Source organism: Exophiala oligosperma (assembly GCF_000835515.1).
Source record: "Exophiala oligosperma strain CBS 72588 unplaced genomic scaffold supercont1.5, whole genome shotgun sequence".
In the NCBI taxonomy this organism is placed as follows: domain Eukaryota; kingdom Fungi; phylum Ascomycota; class Eurotiomycetes; order Chaetothyriales; family Herpotrichiellaceae; genus Exophiala; species Exophiala oligosperma.
The window spans coordinates 1,925,068-1,946,637 of record NW_015622822.1 but is presented as its reverse complement, the minus strand read 5'-3'; the positions used below and the strand labels follow the sequence as shown (position 1 = coordinate 1,946,637).

The following is a 21,570-nucleotide window of genomic DNA, read 5'->3' as shown; positions in this document are numbered from 1 at the left end:
GGAAAGAAGCAGCATGAGCTTACTTCCTCTCCGGGTACTCATCTCTTGCCGCGTTTTCAAGATTTTCCGTGCTCCCAACTTTCGCGTTAGGATCGGGAACATTGACAGAACTGCGCTCATTTTGCATCCTGGAACAATTTCGCAGCTGCGCTTCCGTCGGACAAGACGCAGAGACGGGGGCGCGATGTCGCTGGCTATATGTACCGATTGTCTGTCACGGTTCCGCATTTCGACGAATACCCTCAGTCGATCAGTAAAGGCCGCAAGCTTGCTACCTCAAACGGCCTCCTTCCACACATCCCCAATTCAAAATGCCAACGTCGTCAAAGCCAAGTCGGCGGCCTCGAAGCAGCACACCCTCAAATTTCGAGGATCTCAATCTGCGAGATTGAAGAAGAAAGTCAGGGAACGCCCGAAGGTGCCTCCAGTCGGTGAACGCAGAGCCCAGCGTCGTCGGATCGTCTTGAGCAACACCAATGCCCTGGAGGTCGGGGATATGGAGACTTGGGGCAAGGAGAAGATGACGCACCCTCAACTGGTCGGTCAGGTCGTGGCTTTGGACGGAGAGCTGCTCGATCAGCTCAGAGACGCCAAAGCCTTCAAGCGGACGCAGAACTGGAGCTTGTTCCGAAGACCTGCCACTCTGATTCGAAACGAGACAATCGCCATTGGCAAAGAGATCGAGGCCTTGAGCAGCAGCCAAGACCAGAAGATGATCAAACATCTCGTCGCTGGAGAGACACATTCGGGAAAGAGCATTCTTATGCTTCAAACAATGTGTATGGCATTCATGAATGACTGGCTCGTTCTGAGTGTACCTGAGGGTAAGTTTTGACTATTCGCCTGTTTATCAGGCACAAAGATTGGCTAATGCATCGCAGCCCAGGATCTCATGAACAATACATCCTCCTATGGACCTCTGCGCCAGAAGGAAGGTGCTCCACCTCCTGATGAGCAACACTTTATCCAGCCACATCTAGCTCAAGCATTACTTGAACGGGCTTTGTACTCAAACGAATCCGTCCTCAGTGCTTTGAAGATCAATCACGAATTACCCAAAAACATCCAATTGAAACAGGGATCCACCCTCAAAGATCTACTTAAGGTCGGTGTCGATGATCACACAAAAGCATGGCGAGCATGGCAGGCTTTCTGGCGCGAACTCACTGAGCCGGGTGTGAATCCTAGACCGCGAGTTCTTCTTGCGGCGGACAGTGTAGATCACTGGATGGGCCCATCGAAGTATTTCGATGCCGAACACAAGGTCATTCACTCGCAGCAGTTTGTGCTCATCCGGACCTTCACCGATCTCATATTCGGCAAGCAAAACCCGTCCTTCACCAACGGTGGCATGGTCATGTTCTGCAGTACTGGGTCCAACTCGCCAGCGTGCCCTACCTTCAAGCTGTTGATCAGCCAGATGCGTGCCAAGGCCCGAGGTATTGAGGCGACATCCCCCAAGTTTCCACTCCCCGTACCTTTCAGCAAACCCGACCTGCGTATTCTTGATCTCATTCCCGGGTCTGACAATGTTGGCTTGGTTGACTTGAATGGGTTGAGTATACCCGAATCAAAGGGCTATCTAGAATACTTTGCGAAGAGTGGTCTGCTACAGGCCAGACTCGATGATGCAAAGATTGCAGAGCTGAGAAGTTTCAGCGCTGGGGGCATTGTGGGAGAATTGGCGAAGTATGGAAGCCGTGTCAGGGCTTGAGAGCCACACTCAATCATGGCGCCGAAACCGTAGATGGCAAAACGTGTTATCTTGCCTATCGTGCGGGAGCTACATTCGCAGCAATGAAAACTGTCTTGTGTAAGAGATGATGGTGGTGACAAGGTGACCACTTGTTGACAGTTTTAGTCGACTGAGGAAGCCCGATGTGGGCATTTGTTCAATTTGCTGTGTCAGGCTTCATCGGGCTGTCTTACGGCGTGAGGAATGTACAAAAGGAAAAATACTCTTCTGTATATATGTAGATGGTTCGACTAGAAGAAACGTGAATCCTTGTACCTAGTCATTGACGGGAACTTTCCGAACATGCATACATCCCGCCTCCGCGTACCTGCATACCCGAGGAGCAACTCGCTTCTCATGATGCAAGGAGCCGTTCCCAAAAAAGGGCACTTTCGCGCATCATAACCCCCTTTCACTTCGCTTTGACCTTTCTGGACAGCACTCAGCTGGGATTTCTACAGTCAATATACGGGCGAAGTTGCTATGCTGACCCTTTTGAAAGCTCAAATCTTTACTACGACTACACACTCTGCACAGGTCTCTATCTCTCTCAACGAAAAGCTACCTTCCGACCTCAAGAGGGGGCCACGTCCAAGACTCCCGCTCCACGTACACACGGTGGCCCTCCTCATTGTTCGAGGTAGGATCGAAACAGCCATTTACTAATTCTCTAGAAGATTGCGAGAGCATTCGGGGGACTTCCAACGGATCCGGGAACGTTCAGCGGACAACTGGTGAGCAAGAACTCGTACCGTCCGACCTTCTTGCAATGCTCGCCCAGGGCTTTCAGGTCCCACAGCTCGCCGATATTCAGACCGAATCCGGACAAGAAGTATTGATGAAGCACTAGAGAGAGGAAAAGAAACGAGTGTTAGAAAAGAGGAATCTTCGTGAAGCCCTTTCCGCCAGGCACATCTCACAGACGGGTGAGAGGGGGTTTGGGAGGGGAAGTAGGTTAGGTTAGGTAGATCAGTGTGGTACTCACCTAATTCCGCGAGGGTCCCAACACGGTTATTGTCCTCCTCGATGGTGGGAGGAATGACCTCGTAGGCGATGGCATCCCCCGCGACGCTGGAAAAGTGGTGGTTCCACGTCCACCTCGCCATCTCCTTGTTGCCCTTGACGCCGACGCACTTGTGGCTGGAGAGACGCTTGGCCTGCTCCTCGGCCGAGATGCCGCTCAGGTCGTCGGTGAACCCGGAGCGGACGAGGAGGATGTCGCCGTGCTTGAAGGTGGTGCCCTGGTGCTTGGCGACGGCCTCGAGGTCGGCGACCGAGATGGCGTGGGCCTCGAAGCTGGAGTACTTGATGCCCTTGGCCCGGGCGTACTCCTTGTAGTCGAGCAGGACGCCGCGGCCGACCATGCCGCCCCGCTCGTGCCAGTGGTTCAGGGTCGGCAGGGCTCGCTCCGTGTCGAAGGTGCCAAAGTTCTGGACCAGGTCGTCCACGCTGGGCTTGGTGCCGTTGTAGTTGGTCGCCGAGGCCTGGTGGGCGAAGTGGACCAGGCTGTCCCACTGCGAGGAGCACTGCGTGTTGAACTCGACCTCGTCGTCGAAGCAGTGGACCGAGACGTTGGGGTCCTTGAACGCGAGGGGCTTGTGGACGAGGCCCTTGCGGTTGAACCCGGGCGTCGCGATGGCCCCGATGGGCCAGTTCAGGGAGACGGAGACGCCGTCGCGGGCTTCCTTGTACGCCTCCTTGACCACGTCGGGTGTCAAGAGGTTGACGCAACCCAGGTGGTCCTTTTTGCCGTTCTTGTCGAACAGGCCCCAGGCGCGGTGCGGCACGCCGTCGATCGTGGGCAGGCTGTCGAAGTCGGGGAGGTTCTTGTAGTCTGCCATGCCGTGTACGCTACGTGGGTTTCGTTGCTTTGCTGTATTTGATGTGTCAAAGCGTCCTTACAAACCGGGAATGTGGTGAGAGTCGATTACGGAGCGAGGGAAAAGAGAAGACACAGCAAGTTTTTAGTACGGTACGGCGGTCCGACCGGACCTTGTGATATCAGAGGTCTCGGTTATAATCCGTTTGTGTACGTTACCCACGAAACCTGGGGAACCTCGAACAACGATGGGTCTTCAACCGAGGTGGGGTATTCATCACTCTGTGTTCCCGGGTGTGGGAATGGTTGTCGATGGCTTGGGTTGGAGAAGAGATGGATATGAAATTGAAAACCCCCTCAGGAATGGAGTCCTTTGACCCAAACAGCCTCGGGTGAACTTGAACTAAAAAAACACAAAGGTTATGAATATCGTTGTGGCTTACTCGTCACTGTACAAGACTGCCCCAGGGAAAGTGGGATTTGCTTGGGGGGGCTATACCGAAGACGGTGTTTGGAGAATGCAAATGAACCATTGAACCGTAACCGAACCCGGGCCCGTGGATATATCTCTCTTGGGATAGAAAACCTCAAGAAGAAAAGGGCATACTGTATTTACAGTACGATGTTGGGTGGGTGAGTGACAATGAAGTACCGTGTGCTGATTCATTTCAATGTCACTTGGAACAATACATCAAGAGGGCTTCTATATACCCTTCTATCCCTACTCCGTCGGTCAATCTTGGGTCAATTCTCATGAGGAGATGGTTCAAGTGAGGTCGACGAAGCCATGTCGAATCAGTAAAGGGTTTCCGGTGATTTTGAGGTGTAGTTGTTATTTTGGGGGAAATGTGAAGATTCAGTCAAAGTACGAGTAGGCGAAGACGAGAGGGAACCCGACAATGTGGCATCGCAGGTATTTATTTATCTTGTTGTCTGCTCCCTCCACGCTGACCAACGGGTGATATCTACTCCGTACAGGACCTCTAATACTGTAGGCAGGTACCGAAGCAAGGGTACCTAAGGTACGGAGTAAGGAGACGCCTAACTGGTCAGGTTCGGCATACCTAGCATTTAGGGGTTGCCATGTACTACTCTGTACTCCGTACTCGTATAATGCCCTACAGGAGGCAAAGTAGCCGCAGCAGTGACGTGGCCTGGTGAGCCACATTATTGCAAGACTTTACTCGTAGTTACAGTACGACTTCAATAAGACACTCCCTAATAACGCCTCCTCATCATCATCATTCGACCACCAAGTTAAGTATATTATGCGAATTCTGTGACCAACAAATTGGCTACAAAGTTGTCAAGTTGTCAAATACCATGTTAAAAGAGTACTCAGGGCCAAGAGATCCAAAATCCCCCCTGGTCTCCTTTTGCTTGTACGATATCTACCGAGGACGGATACCAGATACATGTACTCCATATGCACCGCCTCGTCGAACTACTTACAGGATAGGACTCAACAAGCGAGCAAGAGAGATCTAGAAAGATTGGGCCGGACGATCCTGTCCTGCGTCTTGCATTGTTTCAGAAGCCAAATATCCAATCGCCGCAGTCGGTCACAAAAAACCACAATTCTCTCGGCACGTCTCACTGATTTCTTGGACAAAGCGACACAAAAGTCGGCGGTCTAGGCATCTTACATGGTCGTGCTTAGATTTTCCCTCTTCGACCTGGTCGACTACATACTGTACATCAAGTTTAATTAACCCGCCAAAGCTACATCTTCATATTCGTCACTACCTGCTCAATCCCGTCAAATGTTTTCGTACTGTCTCTTTGTTTCCAGCCAAACAACAAACATCTTCTTCCCGTTCAAGGTTGTGAAAGTCACACTCTCTACCCGACCATGGAGCGGTTGAAGAGACAACTCAATGGGCCCTCGAGCCGTCGAATCCCCCTGCGGGCCTTTATATCTTATGCGATCGATTATTTGATCATAATGTGAGTTTTTCTCTCTGGTATCCTCGTACGGGTCTATTTGGACCTCGTCAGACATTCACAATGACGCCTCAATCTGACATCGGATCTCAGCGTGCTCGCCATAATCTACGCCGTGTTGGACAAGCTGGTCACTCCTTTCGCACAACACTTTTCCCTCAACAACATCTCCATACAGTACCCCTACGCGGTCAAGGAGAGAGTGCCCATAGCCTGGGCCCTGGTCATTTCGGGTCTCTTCCCTGCCGTCGTCATTGGCGTCTACACCCTCTTCATCGACGGCTGGTTCTCTCATCACCGACGCACCACCCACGCGCGGTCCAGATATAGCTTCGCAGACCGGCTCTGGGAGCTCAACTGTGGTTGGTTGGGCCTTCTCCTCGCTCAGGGTGCCGCCTTTGTCATCACTGGCAGTCTGAAGAACCTCTGCGGGAAGCCTCGTCCGGATCTCGTGGATCGATGCCAACCCCGAGCCGGCTCCGCCGATGCAGTGCCGTACGGTCTCGTCACAAAGGTGATCTGTACGCAGACCAACTCTGCCATCATGCAAGACGGTAAGCAAGCTTTCACGTTTTGAGGACCCTCGTTGCCACTTTTACTTCTTCACCTCTCTCTAACCTGTGGTTTTCCCTGTTCCTCCAGGCTTTCGGTCGTTCCCGTCGGGCCACTCGTCTTCGTCCTTCGGTGGTCTCTTTTACCTCTCCCTCTACCTCGCCGCCAAATTACACGTCCTCGACCAAAAGGGCGAAGTGTGGCGGACGGTGATCGTCCTGATCCCCACGTTGGCCGCCTCGTGTGTGGCCATGTCCCGCATCATGGACGCCCGTCACCACCCGTTCGACGTCCTCTTTGGCTCGGCCCTCGGTATCCTGTGCGCCTGGGGTTCGTACCGTCAGTATTTCCCCCCGGTGAGCCACACGTGGGAAAAGGGTCGAGCGTACCCGATGAGGACCTGGGGCACACCCGTCAGACGACCGGTCCTAGGCAAGGTCCTGGTCGACGCCGACACGCTCGAGGTCCTCGACGACAGGGTCCCTCCGGGTAACGACGACTACGGCGACAACGGCGTCGAGACTTCGGCTCACGAACTCAAACCTCAGACCTTGGGATCCCGTTTGGCAACGACGAGCTACCAGTCTGACGGCTACGGACCCTCGGACGTCGAGACGGGTTACACTGCCGGGCCTCGACCCGCCGCGTCGCCACACCCGCTCCCCCTCGGGTCCCCGAGCAGTAGTGCCAACGCTTTCCGCGATCAGATTGCTCAGAACCAGCGCGCGAGGGCGGGATACTACGGAGACCCTAGTCCGGAGCGCGATGTAGGAGGAGGAGTGGCAGGAGGTTCGGACGACGAAGACGACCTCGCGTCGAGGAGATTTTTACAGGGCCCTCCTTTACGGTCATGATATTTCCTTGTTCAAGAGCTACCCCTACCTGGAGCTGGATATTTTTTTCTCTCTCTTCTCGATTGTTTTGCATACGCACGGGATAGCACGCGGTACAATTGCATTCTCTGGTTCTTAAAATTACAGGCAGGCAGGCAGGCAGGCAGGCATGGAGTCTGGGGGATGCATTTCGAACAGGCTAGAAAAAGAGCAATGACTGGAGATCATTTGTCCCATACCGAGGAAGAATATGATGATCGTCTTACAAATCTCTCTCCCCTTCCGCCCTTCAAAGCTGTTGGTCGAAACATTCATTGCGCAGCACATGAAACCCCGAAATGGAGACACGGATCCTACTTGATGACATCCGTGGGTGTTTTGACCATCTGTATCAAAATTGTGCAACTGCTAGTACGCCCTGTATATGATTCGTGATGCCCATGATACGAAAAGTAAAGTAGAAAAAGGAAGCCCGCCACCGCAATCCACCCCCCGTATCTCATACCTTCTCTTTCTCGTACCAAACATGATTTTTTTCCTGAAATGTCATTCGATTTTTTTCCCGGCAAGGGCCAATGCTCACACTACAAGACACGAGCCCGTCCGAAACGTGCCTTATCACAGCCCAAGGAACCGAAAGTGATATTGCAGCAAACTCCAGCATACATCTAGAGCATCCGCATAGAAAGCAAGCAGGACATTGAGAACACAGCAGTCCTCAAGTCAAACACAACTCTCTAACTCCGTGGAACCATTCATCATTCTCTAGTCCGATTGATCGCCATCGGCCATATCCTCATCATCCTCGTCACTGTCGCCAGCTTCAATCCAGACAAGTCTCGCTCCGTTGTTGGCAAGTTGCCAGACCTATCAATCATCAGTAAGAGTCCTCAATTGCCGCACGTAGAGCACGGGAAAGGGGCGGGGCAAAGGATAAGGTTCAGGGCAAAACTCACATCTAGAAGTTCATACTCCTCCACCGTTCTGGTAAGCTGATCTTGCGTGAAGCCCTTGGCGAGAATCAACTCCGTCACACGTCTCATGTTCAGTTCTCCTCTGGCACCCTTGCCGACACTTGCGGCGCCGGACTCTCTCATGCCACGGATGAGATCGTAGATTCGCGAGCTAACCGTCTGATCACCCTGGGCTCGCTGGTCATGGTACAAGCTTGCCTTGGAGATTTCGATCAGTCGCAACGCCTCGTCAACATCTTCATTGACCACTTCCTCGCTGAAACGCAGTCGAGCCAGGGCTTGCGACAAACGCAGCACACCCAGCAACGTACGTGGCGAGGTGTGAGTGAATTGCTTCTTCGAGCCTTCTTCACGCTTTTGTTGCTGACGCATACGTACGTACGCACCCACCATGTAGTCGGAAACGGACTTGGGAACGTTGGGTCGGAATGTGCGTGCCTGGGCGATGTACTGCCGCACTTCGTGGGGTGCGAAAACGACACCTTCACCCTCACGCTCGGGATGTGCGTTGTGCATATGCACATGGCAGACGTGATTGGCGAGCTCTTCGTCCGCCTCACGAGAGGGTGTGTCAAGAATCAAGAAGAGCACATCAAATCGAGAAAGAAGCGCCGCTGGCAAATTGATGTTGTCCACGGGAGAAATACGAGGGTTGTAGCGACCATACAGCGGGTTAGCGGCTGCGAGAATAGATGTTCGCGCGTTCAAGGTCGTGGTGATTCCTGCTTTGCTGATTGAGATTGTCTGCTGCTCCATGACTTCATGAATGGCAGTTCGATCACCGTCGTCCATCTTATCAAATTCATCGATACAGCAGATACCATTGTCTGCAAGGACGAGAGCTCCACCTTCCAGCACCATTTCGTCGGTGACTGGATCTCGCATGACAGCTGCGGTAAGACCAACACCACTGGATCCACGACCAGTCGTGTAAACACCTCGAGGAGCAACTTTGGTGATATATTTCAAAAGTTGTGATTTGGCCACACCAGGGTCGCCCATCAGACATATATTGATGTCGCCACGAATTCGCATACCGTCGCCCATTGTCTTGGTCACACCACCAATCAAGAGCAAGAGGAGAGCCTTCTTAACATCCAGGTGGCCGTAGATTTCGGGAGCAATCGATCGAGCTAGGTACTCGTACATGTGGCCGGTGGCCTTGAACGACTCGATCCGTCGAATGATACGTGGATCCATCTTTAGGTCCTGGTACGCCTTCTTGTGTTGCGTAATATTTTGCGCCTCGAGGTATGTGTCGGTGAGAAGACCAGCTCTGATCGCTCTAAAGCCTGTGTACGGCGTGGGCAAGAATATACCATCAATATCTACAACATCGCCAGGATTTAGCTGTCGAGCTAGACTGCCGTTGCAATGCACAGTCAATGTCCGCGGAATATGGCCGACTGGGACCTGATCTGCCATTTCCTGGATTTTGACTTCCTGGAACGGCAGGAACTTTGAGGCTCTCGTGGACGGGAATAACTGGCCCTTGGTATCATTGGCTTTGCATTCGTCGGATGGGCACAGTTGTAGAGGCGTGAAATTTTTGGAGGTGATGGGTTGGAAGATTTCACAGCCACATCGGTCGCAGGTGTATGCCTGTATTCGTATGCTAGGCTTGACATCTGACACTCTTGTGGTAATACCGCGCACTGTGATGAGGTGTCCCAAATGCTCTCCTCGGACCTGTCGAACAGCAAGAGTCTTCTTGGCTCTGTCTGAAACTGACGATGTCAATGGCTTGAAGTTCAGAGTATATCTTCTGGTGAGTTCCGGGGGGAATGTCGAGACCGGAAGGGCTGCATCGGTGTCTGCTTCATTGGCAGCTGCAACTGTCTCGTTTCGCTTTGCTCGCTGCGCCATTATGATATCAAGGACGTCGTCTTTGAATCTGTGAAAGGATTAGTCTCGGCTGGCTGGCGTTGCGCTCTTTTCACTCACGAGATATCCTTGCTGGCCTTTGGAATGACCTTGTCTACCGCTTCGGAGAACAAGTCGACGTAGTGTTTCGTGTTGTTAGTCACTGACTCTACGAGCCTCAAGCTAAGGTCGCCCGGGAGCGAGTCTTCGAACTGCAGCAAGGGTCAATGTAAGCTAGTGTGAAAAGACTGTCGTGCGCACCTCTTGTAGGTCATCTAGATCTACCAGGATATTCTGTCGCTCGCGGTCTGCCACCTCCTGAAGCATTTCCATGTATTTTCTCTTTGGCCGCCTTCTCGTGTTGGCATTGTCGGTAACGTCGTCCATAAAGTCATATTCATCGCTGGTGTGGTCGCCATCGAGGTGCAGGCTATCGATGGCCTCAGCGGCTGCGTCTGAAGATGTTTTTGAGGTCTCGAACTTCTTCAAGAAGGATTCAAAGGCATCTAGCTGTTTCGCATAGTCAGCGAGCGCTTTGTGTTGTAGGAGCGCCATGTTGCTCGTGATGTGAGGGAGGAGAGGATTGTCGCAGCTGGAGTGCTGGAAGATGGGCGTTGACTAGTATGCTATCTCAACCAGGGGGCTAGCTGGAGAATGCGCATTGACTCTTCCAGCGCGTCGCGTAGTAATTTTCGACGCGTCTTAAGTGCTACTGTTCGGGTCCAACGATCTGCAGTAGTCTATACGGTGAGTTAGGCTGCTTGGGCAGTGCAGCTTTTGGCCCTCGATTGTGCCGAGGTCCCAAAAATCGGCGGGCACACGGCAAGCTGGTCAATGTCCTCGACATCAACCTCCCATGCCAATCAATGTGCTGCTATCATCAGGATGAAAAGGTGACACGTCTGTTCAAAACACAAGTCTTTGATCTTGCCTCGAATCTTTCTATCTTGGTCGCACGCGGATATACGAGGAGCGACGAATCCATGGTTCACTCATAAGCTATCCTATTCCCTGCTGTTGTCAACCATCAGGACATCATGGCGCCAGCTGTTCGAGCAGAAGTCGTCCTCGTATCTTTGAAGAACTGCCTAATCAACTTGCCGCCAGGTCTAATTGCTTTGATCAGCAATACGAATACTGTAAGAATCTTCCCAGCACAACGGATTCTGTGCTTACTCCCTTCCAGCCGGCACAAAATGTGGTGGTCGAACTACAATATCGGTCGCAGACTCTGTCCACAGGGGCGATATCTAGCAACAACAGTACAGGCTTCCAGCGATCTGCCTATGTTGGGTGGACAGGAATGCCTAGTCGAACACGACCAGCCTCAGTCATCAACACTGATCGAGCACGTCCTGGCCGAGAACAAGAAACCCAAACAGTCGAAATAGATGCTACCTTTGCTAAAGTCTTGGGACTTTCTGAGGCACAGAAAATTGGGATACTGATTCATCTAGACCCTCCGATTGCTCACAGTGTCAATATTGAACCTGTTACGCCTGCTGATTGGGAGGTCATCGAGTTACATGCCACTTTCTTGGAATTGAATCTGCTATCTCAGATTCGAGCGTTGCCCAACCCCTCCTTCAGTATCAAAGGCGCTGTGCAAGGCGAACACACCCATCCACTAACTTTACACTTGTCGCCAACATCGACTGCAAACATCATTGTCACATCACTGTCGCCGCCAATTCCCAGTACCTCGCCATTTGCAAAGATCGCGCCCGACGCCGAAGTCATTGTTGCACCAAAGGTTCGAGCTAAATCCAGTCGAAACACAAGAGGCGATTCAAGAAGCGTTGCGAGCAGAAGAAGTGGCAGGAGTGGTGTCAGCACTGCTCGCACCACGGGTTCTAAGAGGACGCTTGCCAAGCCTACACTATTCTTGCGTGCAATCGATCGAGGTTGTGCGGACATTTATTTTGACGACGTTGCAAACAAAATTCCCAACGACAAGCTTTGTGTCTGGATCAGTCAGAATGTACTCAATTCAGGGGCTCTCAAGGCGGCGACCTGGGCGAACGTTACAATCGTTAAACCTGCCGGCTTACGTGCACAGCTAGACTCGACACAGGTCAATAAATTAAAGGAGGAAGAAAGCAGCGAAGTCGGACGACCAGCGGCTAAAATCGTGGCCCAGGTTCTGCCGTGGACGACTCCTGTCGACGATCAACATGTGATATTGTCCGGACCACTCTGCAAAATGCTCGGCGCAGATGGTCTAGTCGGTGTAATAGTCCGTATCGAAGCTGCTGGACTACCCCTTCCTCGCTATTCCATCTCAAAATTTCAATTTTACCCCTTTACAACGTCAGCTTCCAAGAAGAAAGACGGGCTCAAATTCGGTGGGGATACTCGAACGGCAAAGCAAGCTGTGGCGGAGAAGCTTCGATTGACATTCAGTGGTGGCGACGGTCTGCTGACTGGTCCTATCACAGACGGCATGCTCCTTCCGACTGCTGGGGATCCGTCATCCGCCCTTCATTTCGATGGTGGCATCCTGAGGTTTCGTGTACCGTCAAATCTTGCAGAGGATCACGGCCCAGACTGCTTATGGGTGCTTGGTCAAGAACAGGACTTGGAGTTTGATGTCAAGGATGAAATTCCGCGGCCAATGGAGCTGACCACCATGTTTCCAAGTTTCGCGCACGGGATTCCGGCTGAAATACCGAATCTGGTTGGTGCCGACGACATCATAAAACAGTGTATGTCCAACCTGACGCTGTGCTCATCGGTACTTTTGACGGGTGGAGTCGGCTCTGGCAAGACCTCTCTCGCTCAGTATATCGGCCAGAGACTGCGTGAAGATTATGTTTTCAACGTGACATACTTTGCTTGCCAAAAACTTGTCACGGACGAAACCAGGGTGTCCACCATCAAGGAGACCTTGACTAGGCTGTTCATGTCTGCTTCATGGTGCGCCCGACTGGGCGGGCAGTCTGTGGTCATTCTCGACGACTTGGATAAGATCTGCCCGGTTGAGACAGAGCTGCAGGTTGGCAACGACAACGGTCGAAGTCGTCAAATTACAGAGATTCTTTGCGCCGTCGTTCGTCAGTACTGCAGCATCCATTCTGGTGTCACTTTGCTCACGACCGCTCAATCCAAGGAGGCGCTCCACAACATTATCATCAGCGGCCATATCGTAGGTGATATCATCTCCATCAAAGCTCCCACGAAGGAGATTCGCCGCGATATTCTACACTCTCTGATCGGGGATGCACAACCCCCAAAGACTGGTCATGGCCGAAATCAGAGCGACACCAGCATGTCCGAAAGCTCATGGATGGACCCATCAGTGCCTTCATCTCGACCCGGCTCATCTTCGTCATCATCCCGACCCGATGGATTCCATGTCTCGCCCAGCCTCGATCTCCTGGATATTGCTGGCAAGACTGACGGCTACATGCCCGCGGATCTGGACCTCCTAGTAGCCCGAGCACGCAACGAAACGCTTACACGCATTATAACGCAGAATGACAACTCTGACGGCCCGCCAATATTGACGAAAGAAGACTTCGACGCCGCCTTGCGAAACTTTACTCCATCATCCCTGCGAAACGTCACCCTCACGCACTCAAGTACGACCTTCTCCTCAATCGGCGGTCTGCACGCAACCCGCAGCACCCTCCTCGAGACACTTCTCTACCCGACGAAATACGCTCCTATATTCGCCAACTCGCCCCTTCGTCTGCGATCCGGCCTGCTTCTCTACGGCTACCCGGGTTGCGGCAAGACGCTCCTCGCTTCCGCAGTGGCCGGGGAATGCAATCTAAATTTTATATCCGTCAAGGGTCCCGAGATCCTGAACAAGTACATCGGCGCCTCTGAAAAGTCCGTCCGCGACTTGTTCGAGCGCGCCCAAGCCGCCAAACCATGCGTTCTCTTCTTCGACGAGTTCGACAGTATCGCTCCCAAGCGAGGCCACGACAGCACCGGCGTGACGGACCGTGTCGTGAATCAGATGCTGACCCAGATGGACGGTGCCGAGGGCCTTGACGGCGTCTACGTCCTCGCCGCCACGTCCCGACCGGATCTGATCGATCCCGCGCTCCTGCGTCCAGGTCGTCTGGACAAGTCTCTTCTGTGCGACATGCCCGACATGAACGACCGTCTCGACATCCTCAAGGCCGTGAGCACCAAGCTGAACCTCACGCCGGAGGTGGAGAACCGGCTGCTCGGGGTCGCACAGCGGACCGAAGGGTTCAGCGGCGCCGACCTGCAGGCGCTCATGTACAATGCCCACCTGGAGGCCATCCACGACTTGCTGGGCGACACGAAGAACGCCGCCGACAAGGACAAGGACAACAAGGGCAAAGGTTTGGCCAACGGCGTCAACAACAAGGAAGGCAGCGGACGCCGCCGCGGCAGACGCCAAGGCGCCGACAAGCACGACTTCATCCAGTTCCTGTTCGACCCCGAGGAGGACGCGCGTGCGAAAAAGGCCCTCACGTCTTCGGCCATGGACTCCAAGGCGACCATCACCGCGAAACTGGACGAGCTCAAGCTGGCGAGGAGGCGAGAAAAGGCCGCTTTGAGGAACAGCTACGCGAGAAGCGCGTCGGGGTCCGCGCACCACCACGACAACAACGCAGCAGACAACGGTGCAGGTGAGGGCAAGGACGAGGAAAACGGCAAGGAAGAAGTCGTGATCGAGTGGAAGCACATGGAAAGGTCGCTGAGTACGACGCGAAGCTCCATCTCACCCGACGAACAAAGGCGGCTGGCTGCGATTTATCGCGAATTCGTCGTGGGTAGGAATGGGGAGATGCCGAATGGCCAGGGTGGAAACGAGATTGGTGGACGGACAAGTTTGATGTAGTGTTGTACATCGCCTGTATGCATATAAATGAGATCGACTGAAGCCCATGAACTTGCCACAGCCTGCGTCCATCTCGAGTCGACTGGAATAGTATAGTATATTCTTGAATATGAACAAAAAACAAATGCACACTAAGCGCCTGACTGCGAGAATGCGAGTCTCTAGTGGAGGATTGAAGAGCAATTGGGTATGAACATTGTTTGATAGAGTTAAGATTCGTTGAGCTCTACTCATCCCTGAGTGGTCTGTCCGTGCCTCCCTTGAACTGAAACTGAATAGCAGAATCCTGTACAGGATCAATCATCAATCTGTACTTGCCTATCGGATTAAAGTGTGAAAAAGGGCAGTCGAAAAAGTCAAATCGTAACAATAGAAAGAATGCAAGCCGTAAGTATCGTCATTTCGAGGTAGCGCGACTGATGGTAAAGACTCCAACGATGACAACTGCAAGAGTCACGATCGCTCCAGGTAATAGCAAGTCGTTAGGCACACCAGCAATATACTGCGGTTCCTCTGACTGATACATTGACGCAGCCGGTGCTCGTTTCGATCGTATCGTCCTGGCTGGGACGCCATCTTCTTCGTCACTGTCTGCATTATCCATTATCGCAGCCTCCTTCATGACGGACTCTGGTGGCGTCGGAGGCTTTGATAGTTGTGGTCGAGGATCTACGGTTGTGACAATCGGTGGTTGCGCAGGATCGTGGACGAACAGATCAACTTTGTCTCTCTTACTTTGTCGAGCAAGAAGAATTGCGTCGAGAAGATCCTGGTCGGTTGTGATTGACACAGTGTCGCCTTCATTGTCCATATAACTCAAAGCATAACCAGATTTCCCCAATTTGCCATCCTCAACTGTTGCTTCGCCTCCGACAGCTTCGAGTTCAGCGCCAAGTTTTGCGGTGACAGAGCTAACAAGTTCTTCAATCCCGTTCTTTGCCACAACCTGGACGCGATGAACTCGGCCGCTTGGGGCTTTGAACTTGAAAGGGAAAGGCGTTTCTTCAGGTGCTTCAACAGAGGGAATAATTTCTGAAAGCATATCTCCTCCGTGGTGGGAAGCGGAATCGTGAGGCATAACACTATCACCTCTCTCGTACGGTGGGCGAGGATGTTCAGAGTCAAGGACCGAGCGATGGCCAGGGGTTGTCGGGCGATGACTGCCCTCTCCAGACATGACAGACTCTGTGTCATTGTCCATGGACAGCCAAAACTTATTCCAAGCAGGTCCTTCGGATTCTCCTGTGTTCATAGTGTTGATTTGTTCAAGCGTGGCGTATGTTAATTTCAAGACATCAACCATGCCGACAATCTCGCCAGTCTCGTTCATGACTGGCAGATTCAAATAGTGACCATCTACCGTGCTTAGCATTCATCATATGACAGGGTCTTTGAGACTTACCATGCATCTTTCTCAAAGCTGCTTGTATGCTCATATCCGAAGGTGCAAAATCGGGATGGGGGGTCATAACTCTGACCACACTGCAGTTGGCTGGATCCAAGCCGGGCGCAATGACTCGCAGCACTACATCCTTGCTGGTAAAAATACCGGTGATTGAGCCTTGATCCTGCACCAGGACGGCAGTTGTATGGTTCTCCTTCATTAATTGGGCAGCCTCTTTGACCGATGTTCTGACCGAAACAGTAGTTGGCGGGAGACCGTTCAACACCGATTCTAGTGTAGGTCCAGACATTTTCATGCGAAGGGCTTCCACATATTGGATGATCTGTTGAGGCTGACTTGAGCCGAGCTCGGACTGAACACCCTCCAAGGCATCATACAACTTCCGTGAGGAACTGTAAGCCCGCTCCAGCTTTTCCATGGCCTCATAGAAGCATTTGGTAATATCCAGAATACCCGAAATGTCTTGATTCTCATCCATGACAGGCAGGTGTCGGAATCCCTTCCTCACCATCAGATCCAAAGCATCCGTCGCGCTCGTGTCGGTCCTTGCACACAAAGGGTTCTTGGTCATGATCTGTTCAATGGTGATCTGACTGGCCTTGACGCCAGCCCCGACAACACGAAAGGCAAGATCTTTTGCCGTGAAGATACCGGCGATCCTCTCATCGTCATCCGTCACAAGCACACAATCCTCTCTCTTAGCAGCCATGAGCTGAGCAGCTTCCGCAACGGTCGTGCTAGGCTTGATCTGTAGGGCCTGACTCGGCTTCAGGGCAAGCACGGTCCCGGGAGGAGCTTTGCGAGTGTTTCGAGCGCGAGCAGGGACCTGCCTCTTCTTGCTGAGGTCTGCCTCCATTTTGCGTCGGATGGCCTGATAGAGAGTTGCGTTAGGCTGGTTACTCATCGAAGTGCGGCTGATGGAATCTCTCCAAAACCTACCTCATCTCTCTTGCTCTGCTTCTGCCGACTGGCAGACAGTGTCGAAGTGCCCGACATCTCGCTCGGGGCCGCAGCAGGAGTGGAATCCAACTTTGGTCGGGGGATATTGGAAGGACTGTCCGTGAAAGGGAGTTGGCCGCGCCTGTTTGGCGTTCCTCGAAATGTGCCGTTGACCCCAGACATGTCTTGAGGAGGGGTTGAAGGACTGCAGATGACCAGAATGGTCTGTGTGAAGGGAGTAAACCGCAAAGAGGCAGTTTGTTTGGGAGGTGATTGGATTGAAAGTCCAGGTCCCGATGAAGATTGGGCAACGGGTGGCCATCCGGTTGCCAGGGCTTGAGGTAGGAGTGATTCGCGCCGCGGGAGAATAAAATAAAGCTAACGTCTGACGAGGATGCTCTACAGTGGTAATATTGCACCTTTCCCAAGCGATAGTCCGTTGTAGTAATGGATGTACGTCGACAACAGGTCTTATCTGGATATTATCGGGATAGAGCTAGGCTAGTCAACAGAAGAGACTTGTATTGTTACCTGATGCTCTTGGTAGCCAATCTATAGGGCTATCAAGACTTGCATCGGAACATCACAAGCCCTCTTGTCAGACAAGGCCAATTTCCCGGCCATAATCAGGAGGGTAAATACAGCGCACTGGCCTCTACACGCCGCCGCAGAACTCTCGCGGCTCGCCAAGCACAATGTCCCACTTTATTATTCAGCATCTCATTCGGCGCACTTGCCATTTTTGAATATTCCGCACACAACGAATTTGTGAACTTTCGAGGTTGAAAGAGGCGACGACGTACTCCATTCATCAAGCCAACTATTCGACAACCACCGCCAACGGAAGATTACAGAAATCTGTGTCGCATACCACAGATTTCACCAGTCTCCCAACAACCGCAGTCATGGTCAAGAAGCGAGCGTCCAAGTAAGTCCAGATGCGCGACGGCTCTACACGTTCAGCTTATTGTAGAGGCCCGCCGAATCTCTCTCTCTTCATGTGCTGACTTCTTCATAACAGCGGACGTAACAAGAGTGGTCGGGTTAGTCAAATTTCTCAAGCAAGGGACAAATGTTATTCTCGAAGATGGTTTTAACAGTTTCGATTACAGGGCCACGTCAAGCCGATCCGATGCTCCAACTGCTCCCGATGCACTCCCAAGGACAAGGCCATCAAGAGATTCACCATTCGCAACATGGTCGAGTCCGCTGCCATCCGTACGTCAGAGCGAGCATCTCCATGAAACCTTCCCTCCTATCCTAAGAAAGATCCTGCGCCGCAACCGGGACTTCTACAGAACACATATCTGACAAACTTGCTATTTTACAGGTGATATCTCCGATGCCTCAGTCTTCACCGACTACGCCGTCCCAAAGATGTATTTGAAGCTGCAATATTGCGTCTCCTGCGCCATCCACGGAAAGATCGTGCGTGTGCGATCGAGAGAAGGTCGACGAAACCGTGCTCCCCCTCCAAGAATCCGATACAACAAGGATGGTAAGAAGGTCAACCCACAACAAGCCGCAAAGACTCCTCAGGCATAAGACCCTTCCGAACACGAATGGATGACGAAGTTTGTGGGTTGTCCGGTGGGGAGGTCACAGCTGGGAGTTTCGCATGCTAAGCTGAACTGGGATTATCGTGGAGATTTTTCAACCATGGAAAAGCCGAAAGGGCATGGCGAGCGCGACCGGCTCACTTCTATGCCGGCAAAAGAGATATTGTCAAGATGATCAAAATCATTGAGACGGTACACAATCCAAAATAGCTAGAAAGAGTCAAAGCCAAGTTCATTTGACAACCAAGCACTGAAGAGTGTTTCGATGTTCCACCATCTCTCGAACCGCTCTTAGCCTCGACCTCTCCTTTCAGGTTTTGAACACTAGCTCCCGGTTCTGATCATTGCCAGTTTTGCAAATTCCTCTGCTTGATCCTGCTGTGTAACAACTAGGTGAAGCTGGTGGAAATTTGATACTGAAACCCATCTCGTTGCACTCGTGGAGCTTGCTCCATCCTATCTCCAAATCTTATCATGATAATGCCCAGGGAATTGGGACAAAATCTAGAACACGATCACATCATTCCAGGGACGATCCTCGCACATTCCGGCATTGCAGAGCGATTTTGATAGAACTGATCTCCAAATCCAGTAGGTGGGAAAATACTGCTTGAGAGGAGGATCATATCCCTCGGTCAAATTTTCGCAAGGATCTCAACATAAGAGTCTATCAGAGAATCCTTAGACAGACAAATATCCTCTGTCTCCCAGGTTATAGACGTCTTCAGGCGTTTCCAATATAAGTGCGAGTTGTCCATCAATAAGAGGGCCATCTATTCTGCGAGAGGGAGACCAGAGTTCATAAACCTCTGGTACTCGAATGGCGGCGATGAATCTTCTCGTCGCGATGCCTCACTGCAGGACGGCCTTCTCAGGATCTCGGCAATGACCACCTTGATAGCGGAAGAAGCAGCTTACCCCTAATATAGGCGGCCTCCGCGTGCATGAGAACTACCCTGACTCGCTGCTCTCGCGGCGGAAGCAGTAGGACCTCTCAAGTATCTCGAGTCATCCCATACCGTGTATGTCATGTCCATCAGATTCAAATGACTCGGTGGCATCGGGAAAAACGGTTGCTCTTCTGCTCTGGGGTAATACTATCTCCTCTTCGCGGCAGGCAAGAGTGTGTCGTCTGGTAAGCCTCCTCTCTTCGTTCCAGGCAGACTCGACGTGTTTATGTCGTTCGATTCTGTGCTCACCCGTCGATGGGGGTATACTTCATTAAGTCCTTCAAAACAGTTATTGCTGACCCAAATCTTGCCTTTGTTTGGTCCCTCATCGGTGTTTCTGAAATACTCGTGGTGTAGAGCCTGCTCCGCAGTTAAGCGCTTGTCTGGGTCATACTCGAAAAGCTCGGATAGGAGCTGAAACCCTTTCTGGCCCGGAGACTTGTCTGAAGGATAACTAGCGTGCCGCAAGCAATTTGTATACCAATTTTCCAGACCGCTGCCGTTGTTCCCTTGGCGATTCAGGCTGCCTGAAGTTGATTGATACAAGCTGCCTTGCATTCCTCCTCTGGAAACAACAAGCGACTGCAACTGTGGATATTCCGGCATGTCGGCAAGTCCTTTCCAGTGCTCACGGCGAGGCATCCCCAGGATTTCAACAATCTTGCCCATCTGGTTCCTCTGAAACGGGACAGTCTTTTTGCTATCCATCTTGGTTTCTTCGCCTTTGAAAATTGGCCTCAAGCTCAGGAGTTCTGCAAAGATGCAGCCAACAGCCCACATGTCAATCGCTGGGGTGTAATGTCGTGCTCCTAAGAGCAGGTCGGGGCTCCGATACCATATAGTCACAACCACCTTATCTCCTGAGTAAAGTGATGACAGTGGCTTGTGGAACAGGCGAGCTAGCCCCAGATCACCAATCCTGACATGACCCGAGCTGGTTACCATGATATTTGCAGGTTTCAAGTCACGGTGAATGACCCAATTTTGATGAAGATAGTAGAGGCCGTTGAGCAACTGAAACAATATGGATTTGATCATGGTCGCGGGAATCGGCCGTCGGGTTGGCTGAGTGTGGTGATGAATTATTTGCAGCAAGTCATGTTCGCAATATTCGAAAACCATATAAACACATTTGTCTTCCAGAATTATCTCAGCCAGATGTATCAGGTTCGGGTGCGACAATTCGGTGCATAATGACATTTCACGAATTGCTGATTGTGACAACCCCGTATACTGAACATTGTCGCCTTCTTTCTCTGGTTTAAATCTACCAAGTATTAGCGATGGACGAATCTGACGTTCTTGATTGACTTACTTCTTGATGGCGAACAGCTCCTTGGGGGGGGCTGCTCCATCAGGACTCGAAGTACCGCTCCTGGGATTTCTCTCCATAGCCTTGTAAACGCGTCCATATGTGCCAGAACTAATGAATCCAATTATGCTGTATTTTTGGCTGACCTTGACTTTGGAAGTATAGTTGTTACCTGACTGCTTCTTGTCTAGGCCTCGAGAGCCCTCTGATACATCCCGTTAGCGAAATTCCCAGCTATGACGCAAAGCTCAGAGCGGTCCGGATATGTTTGGTTGAGGCAGGGCAGGAACAAATCAATCATTGAATCCCTGTTTGCAACTGAAAACCTACCATCAATTCCAATTTGTGTCGATTTTCGTAATTGCTGCGCGATACTTAGACCTGAACCAGGTCTAGACATGTGGAACATGGCTTCGCAAACAGGCTGCCACAGGCGTTTTGCCAGTTACTAATATCCACGCTTTGCAACAACACCACCTAGGTCGGATCAATAGTCCAGACCAACGATCTTCCCGAGCCAATTCCAGCTTGTTCGTTAGGTACGATGACCTATAATGCTATGCGATCTGCATCGGTAAGATGAGCCTGAAATCCACGCGATGAGACTGGCCTAAGAGTGGTGGCGAAGGCAGATCGCAGAGATCGTTGATGGTGGTAAGATAGGTCGATGAATCGTGAGATATGAGCACAAATCCTCGTCGATGAAGGTACGAGTCTGTGAACGAATACAGGGATCGATGCCCTGTGTCTGTACGAATATGTAGTCGACGTTGTACGATGAATGATGTGAAGTGAGGCAACGACGAATTACAGAGTGTCAATGAGGCTCTCGGCTCGGCTACGCAATCTCTCCAAGGCTGCGC

The 21,570-nt window shown here is 51.9% G+C and overlaps 8 protein-coding genes across 8 annotated transcripts; 4 read left to right on the top strand and 4 right to left on the bottom strand.

Annotated features, from left to right (window-relative positions):
• The first annotated feature begins 110 nt into the window (after positions 1 to 110).
• Positions 111 to 2,035, top strand: PV06_06029 (uncharacterized protein). The gene is made up of 2 exons (XM_016407095.1): positions 111 to 824; positions 882 to 2,035. Exons 1-2 carry the CDS (start codon positions 185 to 187, stop codon positions 1,712 to 1,714), a joined length of 1,473 nt encoding a protein of 490 aa, XP_016262699.1. The 5' UTR covers positions 111 to 184; the 3' UTR covers positions 1,715 to 2,035.
• Positions 2,036 to 2,321: 286 nt separating this feature from the next.
• On the bottom strand, positions 2,322 to 3,681 carry PV06_06028 (uncharacterized protein). The gene is made up of 2 exons (XM_016407094.1): positions 2,721 to 3,681; positions 2,322 to 2,581 (listed from the first exon to the last, which is right to left on the bottom strand). The coding sequence occupies exons 1-2, from the start codon at positions 3,574 to 3,576 to the stop codon at positions 2,406 to 2,408; spliced, it is 1,032 nt and encodes a 343-aa protein (XP_016262698.1). The 5' UTR covers positions 3,577 to 3,681; the 3' UTR covers positions 2,322 to 2,405.
• Positions 3,682 to 5,173: 1,492 nt separating this feature from the next.
• Positions 5,174 to 7,143, top strand: PV06_06027 (uncharacterized protein). Its single transcript, XM_016407093.1, has 3 exons — positions 5,174 to 5,501; positions 5,592 to 6,052; positions 6,141 to 7,143. Exons 1-3 carry the CDS (start codon positions 5,407 to 5,409, stop codon positions 6,902 to 6,904), a joined length of 1,320 nt encoding a protein of 439 aa, XP_016262697.1. The 5' UTR covers positions 5,174 to 5,406; the 3' UTR covers positions 6,905 to 7,143.
• Positions 7,144 to 7,265: 122 nt separating this feature from the next.
• Positions 7,266 to 10,302, bottom strand: PV06_06026 (uncharacterized protein). The gene is made up of 4 exons (XM_016407092.1): positions 9,982 to 10,302; positions 9,802 to 9,932; positions 7,840 to 9,751; positions 7,266 to 7,750 (listed from the first exon to the last, which is right to left on the bottom strand). Exons 1-4 carry the CDS (start codon positions 10,273 to 10,275, stop codon positions 7,649 to 7,651), a joined length of 2,439 nt encoding a protein of 812 aa, XP_016262696.1. The 5' UTR covers positions 10,276 to 10,302; the 3' UTR covers positions 7,266 to 7,648.
• Positions 10,303 to 10,605: 303 nt separating this feature from the next.
• PV06_06025 (uncharacterized protein) lies at positions 10,606 to 14,558 on the top strand. Its single transcript, XM_016407091.1, has 2 exons — positions 10,606 to 10,859; positions 10,907 to 14,558. The coding sequence occupies exons 1-2, from the start codon at positions 10,758 to 10,760 to the stop codon at positions 14,540 to 14,542; spliced, it is 3,738 nt and encodes a 1,245-aa protein (XP_016262695.1). The 5' UTR covers positions 10,606 to 10,757; the 3' UTR covers positions 14,543 to 14,558.
• An 83-nt stretch (positions 14,559 to 14,641) lies between these two features.
• On the bottom strand, positions 14,642 to 17,191 carry PV06_06024 (uncharacterized protein). The gene is made up of 3 exons (XM_016407090.1): positions 16,887 to 17,191; positions 15,945 to 16,818; positions 14,642 to 15,898 (listed from the first exon to the last, which is right to left on the bottom strand). Exons 1-3 carry the CDS (start codon positions 17,067 to 17,069, stop codon positions 14,940 to 14,942), a joined length of 2,016 nt encoding a protein of 671 aa, XP_016262694.1. The 5' UTR covers positions 17,070 to 17,191; the 3' UTR covers positions 14,642 to 14,939.
• Positions 17,192 to 17,654: 463 nt separating this feature from the next.
• PV06_06023 (40S ribosomal protein S26E) lies at positions 17,655 to 18,692 on the top strand. Its single transcript, XM_016407089.1, has 4 exons — positions 17,655 to 17,814; positions 17,908 to 17,929; positions 17,999 to 18,104; positions 18,217 to 18,692. Exons 1-4 carry the CDS (start codon positions 17,792 to 17,794, stop codon positions 18,429 to 18,431), a joined length of 366 nt encoding a protein of 121 aa, XP_016262693.1. The 5' UTR covers positions 17,655 to 17,791; the 3' UTR covers positions 18,432 to 18,692.
• Positions 18,667 to 21,476, bottom strand: PV06_06022 (uncharacterized protein). The gene is made up of 3 exons (XM_016407088.1): positions 21,038 to 21,476; positions 20,711 to 20,912; positions 18,667 to 20,662 (listed from the first exon to the last, which is right to left on the bottom strand). The coding sequence occupies exons 1-3, from the start codon at positions 21,114 to 21,116 to the stop codon at positions 19,543 to 19,545; spliced, it is 1,401 nt and encodes a 466-aa protein (XP_016262692.1). The 5' UTR covers positions 21,117 to 21,476; the 3' UTR covers positions 18,667 to 19,542.
• Positions 21,477 to 21,570: the final 94 nt, after the last annotated feature.

What these genes read in the sequence shown, in the direction of transcription:
- PV06_06029 (XM_016407095.1), top strand. Translation starts at nt 185, where the DNA reads ATGTCGCTGGCTATATGTACCGATTGTCTGTCACGGTTCCGCATTTCG. An exon ending in CGTTCTGAGTGTACCTGAGG is followed by an intron (nt 825 to 881) that starts GTAAGTTTTGAC and finishes AATGCATCGCAG; the next exon opens with CCCAGGATCTCATGAACAAT.
- PV06_06028 (XM_016407094.1), bottom strand. Translation starts at nt 3,576, where the DNA reads ATGGCAGACTACAAGAACCTCCCCGACTTCGACAGCCTGCCCACGATC. An exon ending in TGGGACCCTCGCGGAATTAG is followed by an intron (nt 2,582 to 2,720) that starts GTGAGTACCACA and finishes TCCTCTCTCTAG; the next exon opens with TGCTTCATCAATACTTCTTG.
- PV06_06027 (XM_016407093.1), top strand. Translation starts at nt 5,407, where the DNA reads ATGGAGCGGTTGAAGAGACAACTCAATGGGCCCTCGAGCCGTCGAATC. An exon ending in ATCGATTATTTGATCATAAT is followed by an intron (nt 5,502 to 5,591) that starts GTGAGTTTTTCT and finishes ATCGGATCTCAG; the next exon opens with CGTGCTCGCCATAATCTACG. An exon ending in CTCTGCCATCATGCAAGACG is followed by an intron (nt 6,053 to 6,140) that starts GTAAGCAAGCTT and finishes CTGTTCCTCCAG; the next exon opens with GCTTTCGGTCGTTCCCGTCG.
- PV06_06026 (XM_016407092.1), bottom strand. Translation starts at nt 10,275, where the DNA reads ATGGCGCTCCTACAACACAAAGCGCTCGCTGACTATGCGAAACAGCTA. An exon ending in ATCTAGATGACCTACAAGAG is followed by an intron (nt 9,933 to 9,981) that starts GTGCGCACGACA and finishes CCCTTGCTGCAG; the next exon opens with TTCGAAGACTCGCTCCCGGG. An exon ending in AGGAGTATGAACTTCTAGAT is followed by an intron (nt 7,751 to 7,839) that starts GTGAGTTTTGCC and finishes GATGATTGATAG; the next exon opens with GTCTGGCAACTTGCCAACAA.
- PV06_06025 (XM_016407091.1), top strand. Translation starts at nt 10,758, where the DNA reads ATGGCGCCAGCTGTTCGAGCAGAAGTCGTCCTCGTATCTTTGAAGAAC. An exon ending in TGATCAGCAATACGAATACT is followed by an intron (nt 10,860 to 10,906) that starts GTAAGAATCTTC and finishes ACTCCCTTCCAG; the next exon opens with CCGGCACAAAATGTGGTGGT.
- PV06_06024 (XM_016407090.1), bottom strand. Translation starts at nt 17,069, where the DNA reads ATGTCTGGGGTCAACGGCACATTTCGAGGAACGCCAAACAGGCGCGGC. An exon ending in AGCAGAGCAAGAGAGATGAG is followed by an intron (nt 16,819 to 16,886) that starts GTAGGTTTTGGA and finishes ACTCTCTATCAG; the next exon opens with GCCATCCGACGCAAAATGGA. An exon ending in AGCTTTGAGAAAGATGCATG is followed by an intron (nt 15,899 to 15,944) that starts GTAAGTCTCAAA and finishes TAAGCACGGTAG; the next exon opens with ATGGTCACTATTTGAATCTG.
- PV06_06023 (XM_016407089.1), top strand. Translation starts at nt 17,792, where the DNA reads ATGGTCAAGAAGCGAGCGTCCAA. An exon ending in GACGTAACAAGAGTGGTCGG is followed by an intron (nt 17,930 to 17,998) that starts GTTAGTCAAATT and finishes TTTCGATTACAG; the next exon opens with GGCCACGTCAAGCCGATCCG. An exon ending in GGTCGAGTCCGCTGCCATCC is followed by an intron (nt 18,105 to 18,216) that starts GTACGTCAGAGC and finishes GCTATTTTACAG; the next exon opens with GTGATATCTCCGATGCCTCA.
- PV06_06022 (XM_016407088.1), bottom strand. Translation starts at nt 21,116, where the DNA reads ATGTTCCACATGTCTAGACCTGGTTCAGGTCTAAGTATCGCGCAGCAA. An exon ending in GACACAAATTGGAATTGATG is followed by an intron (nt 20,913 to 21,037) that starts GTAGGTTTTCAG and finishes GGGATGTATCAG; the next exon opens with AGGGCTCTCGAGGCCTAGAC. An exon ending in GAGCTGTTCGCCATCAAGAA is followed by an intron (nt 20,663 to 20,710) that starts GTAAGTCAATCA and finishes AATACTTGGTAG; the next exon opens with ATTTAAACCAGAGAAAGAAG.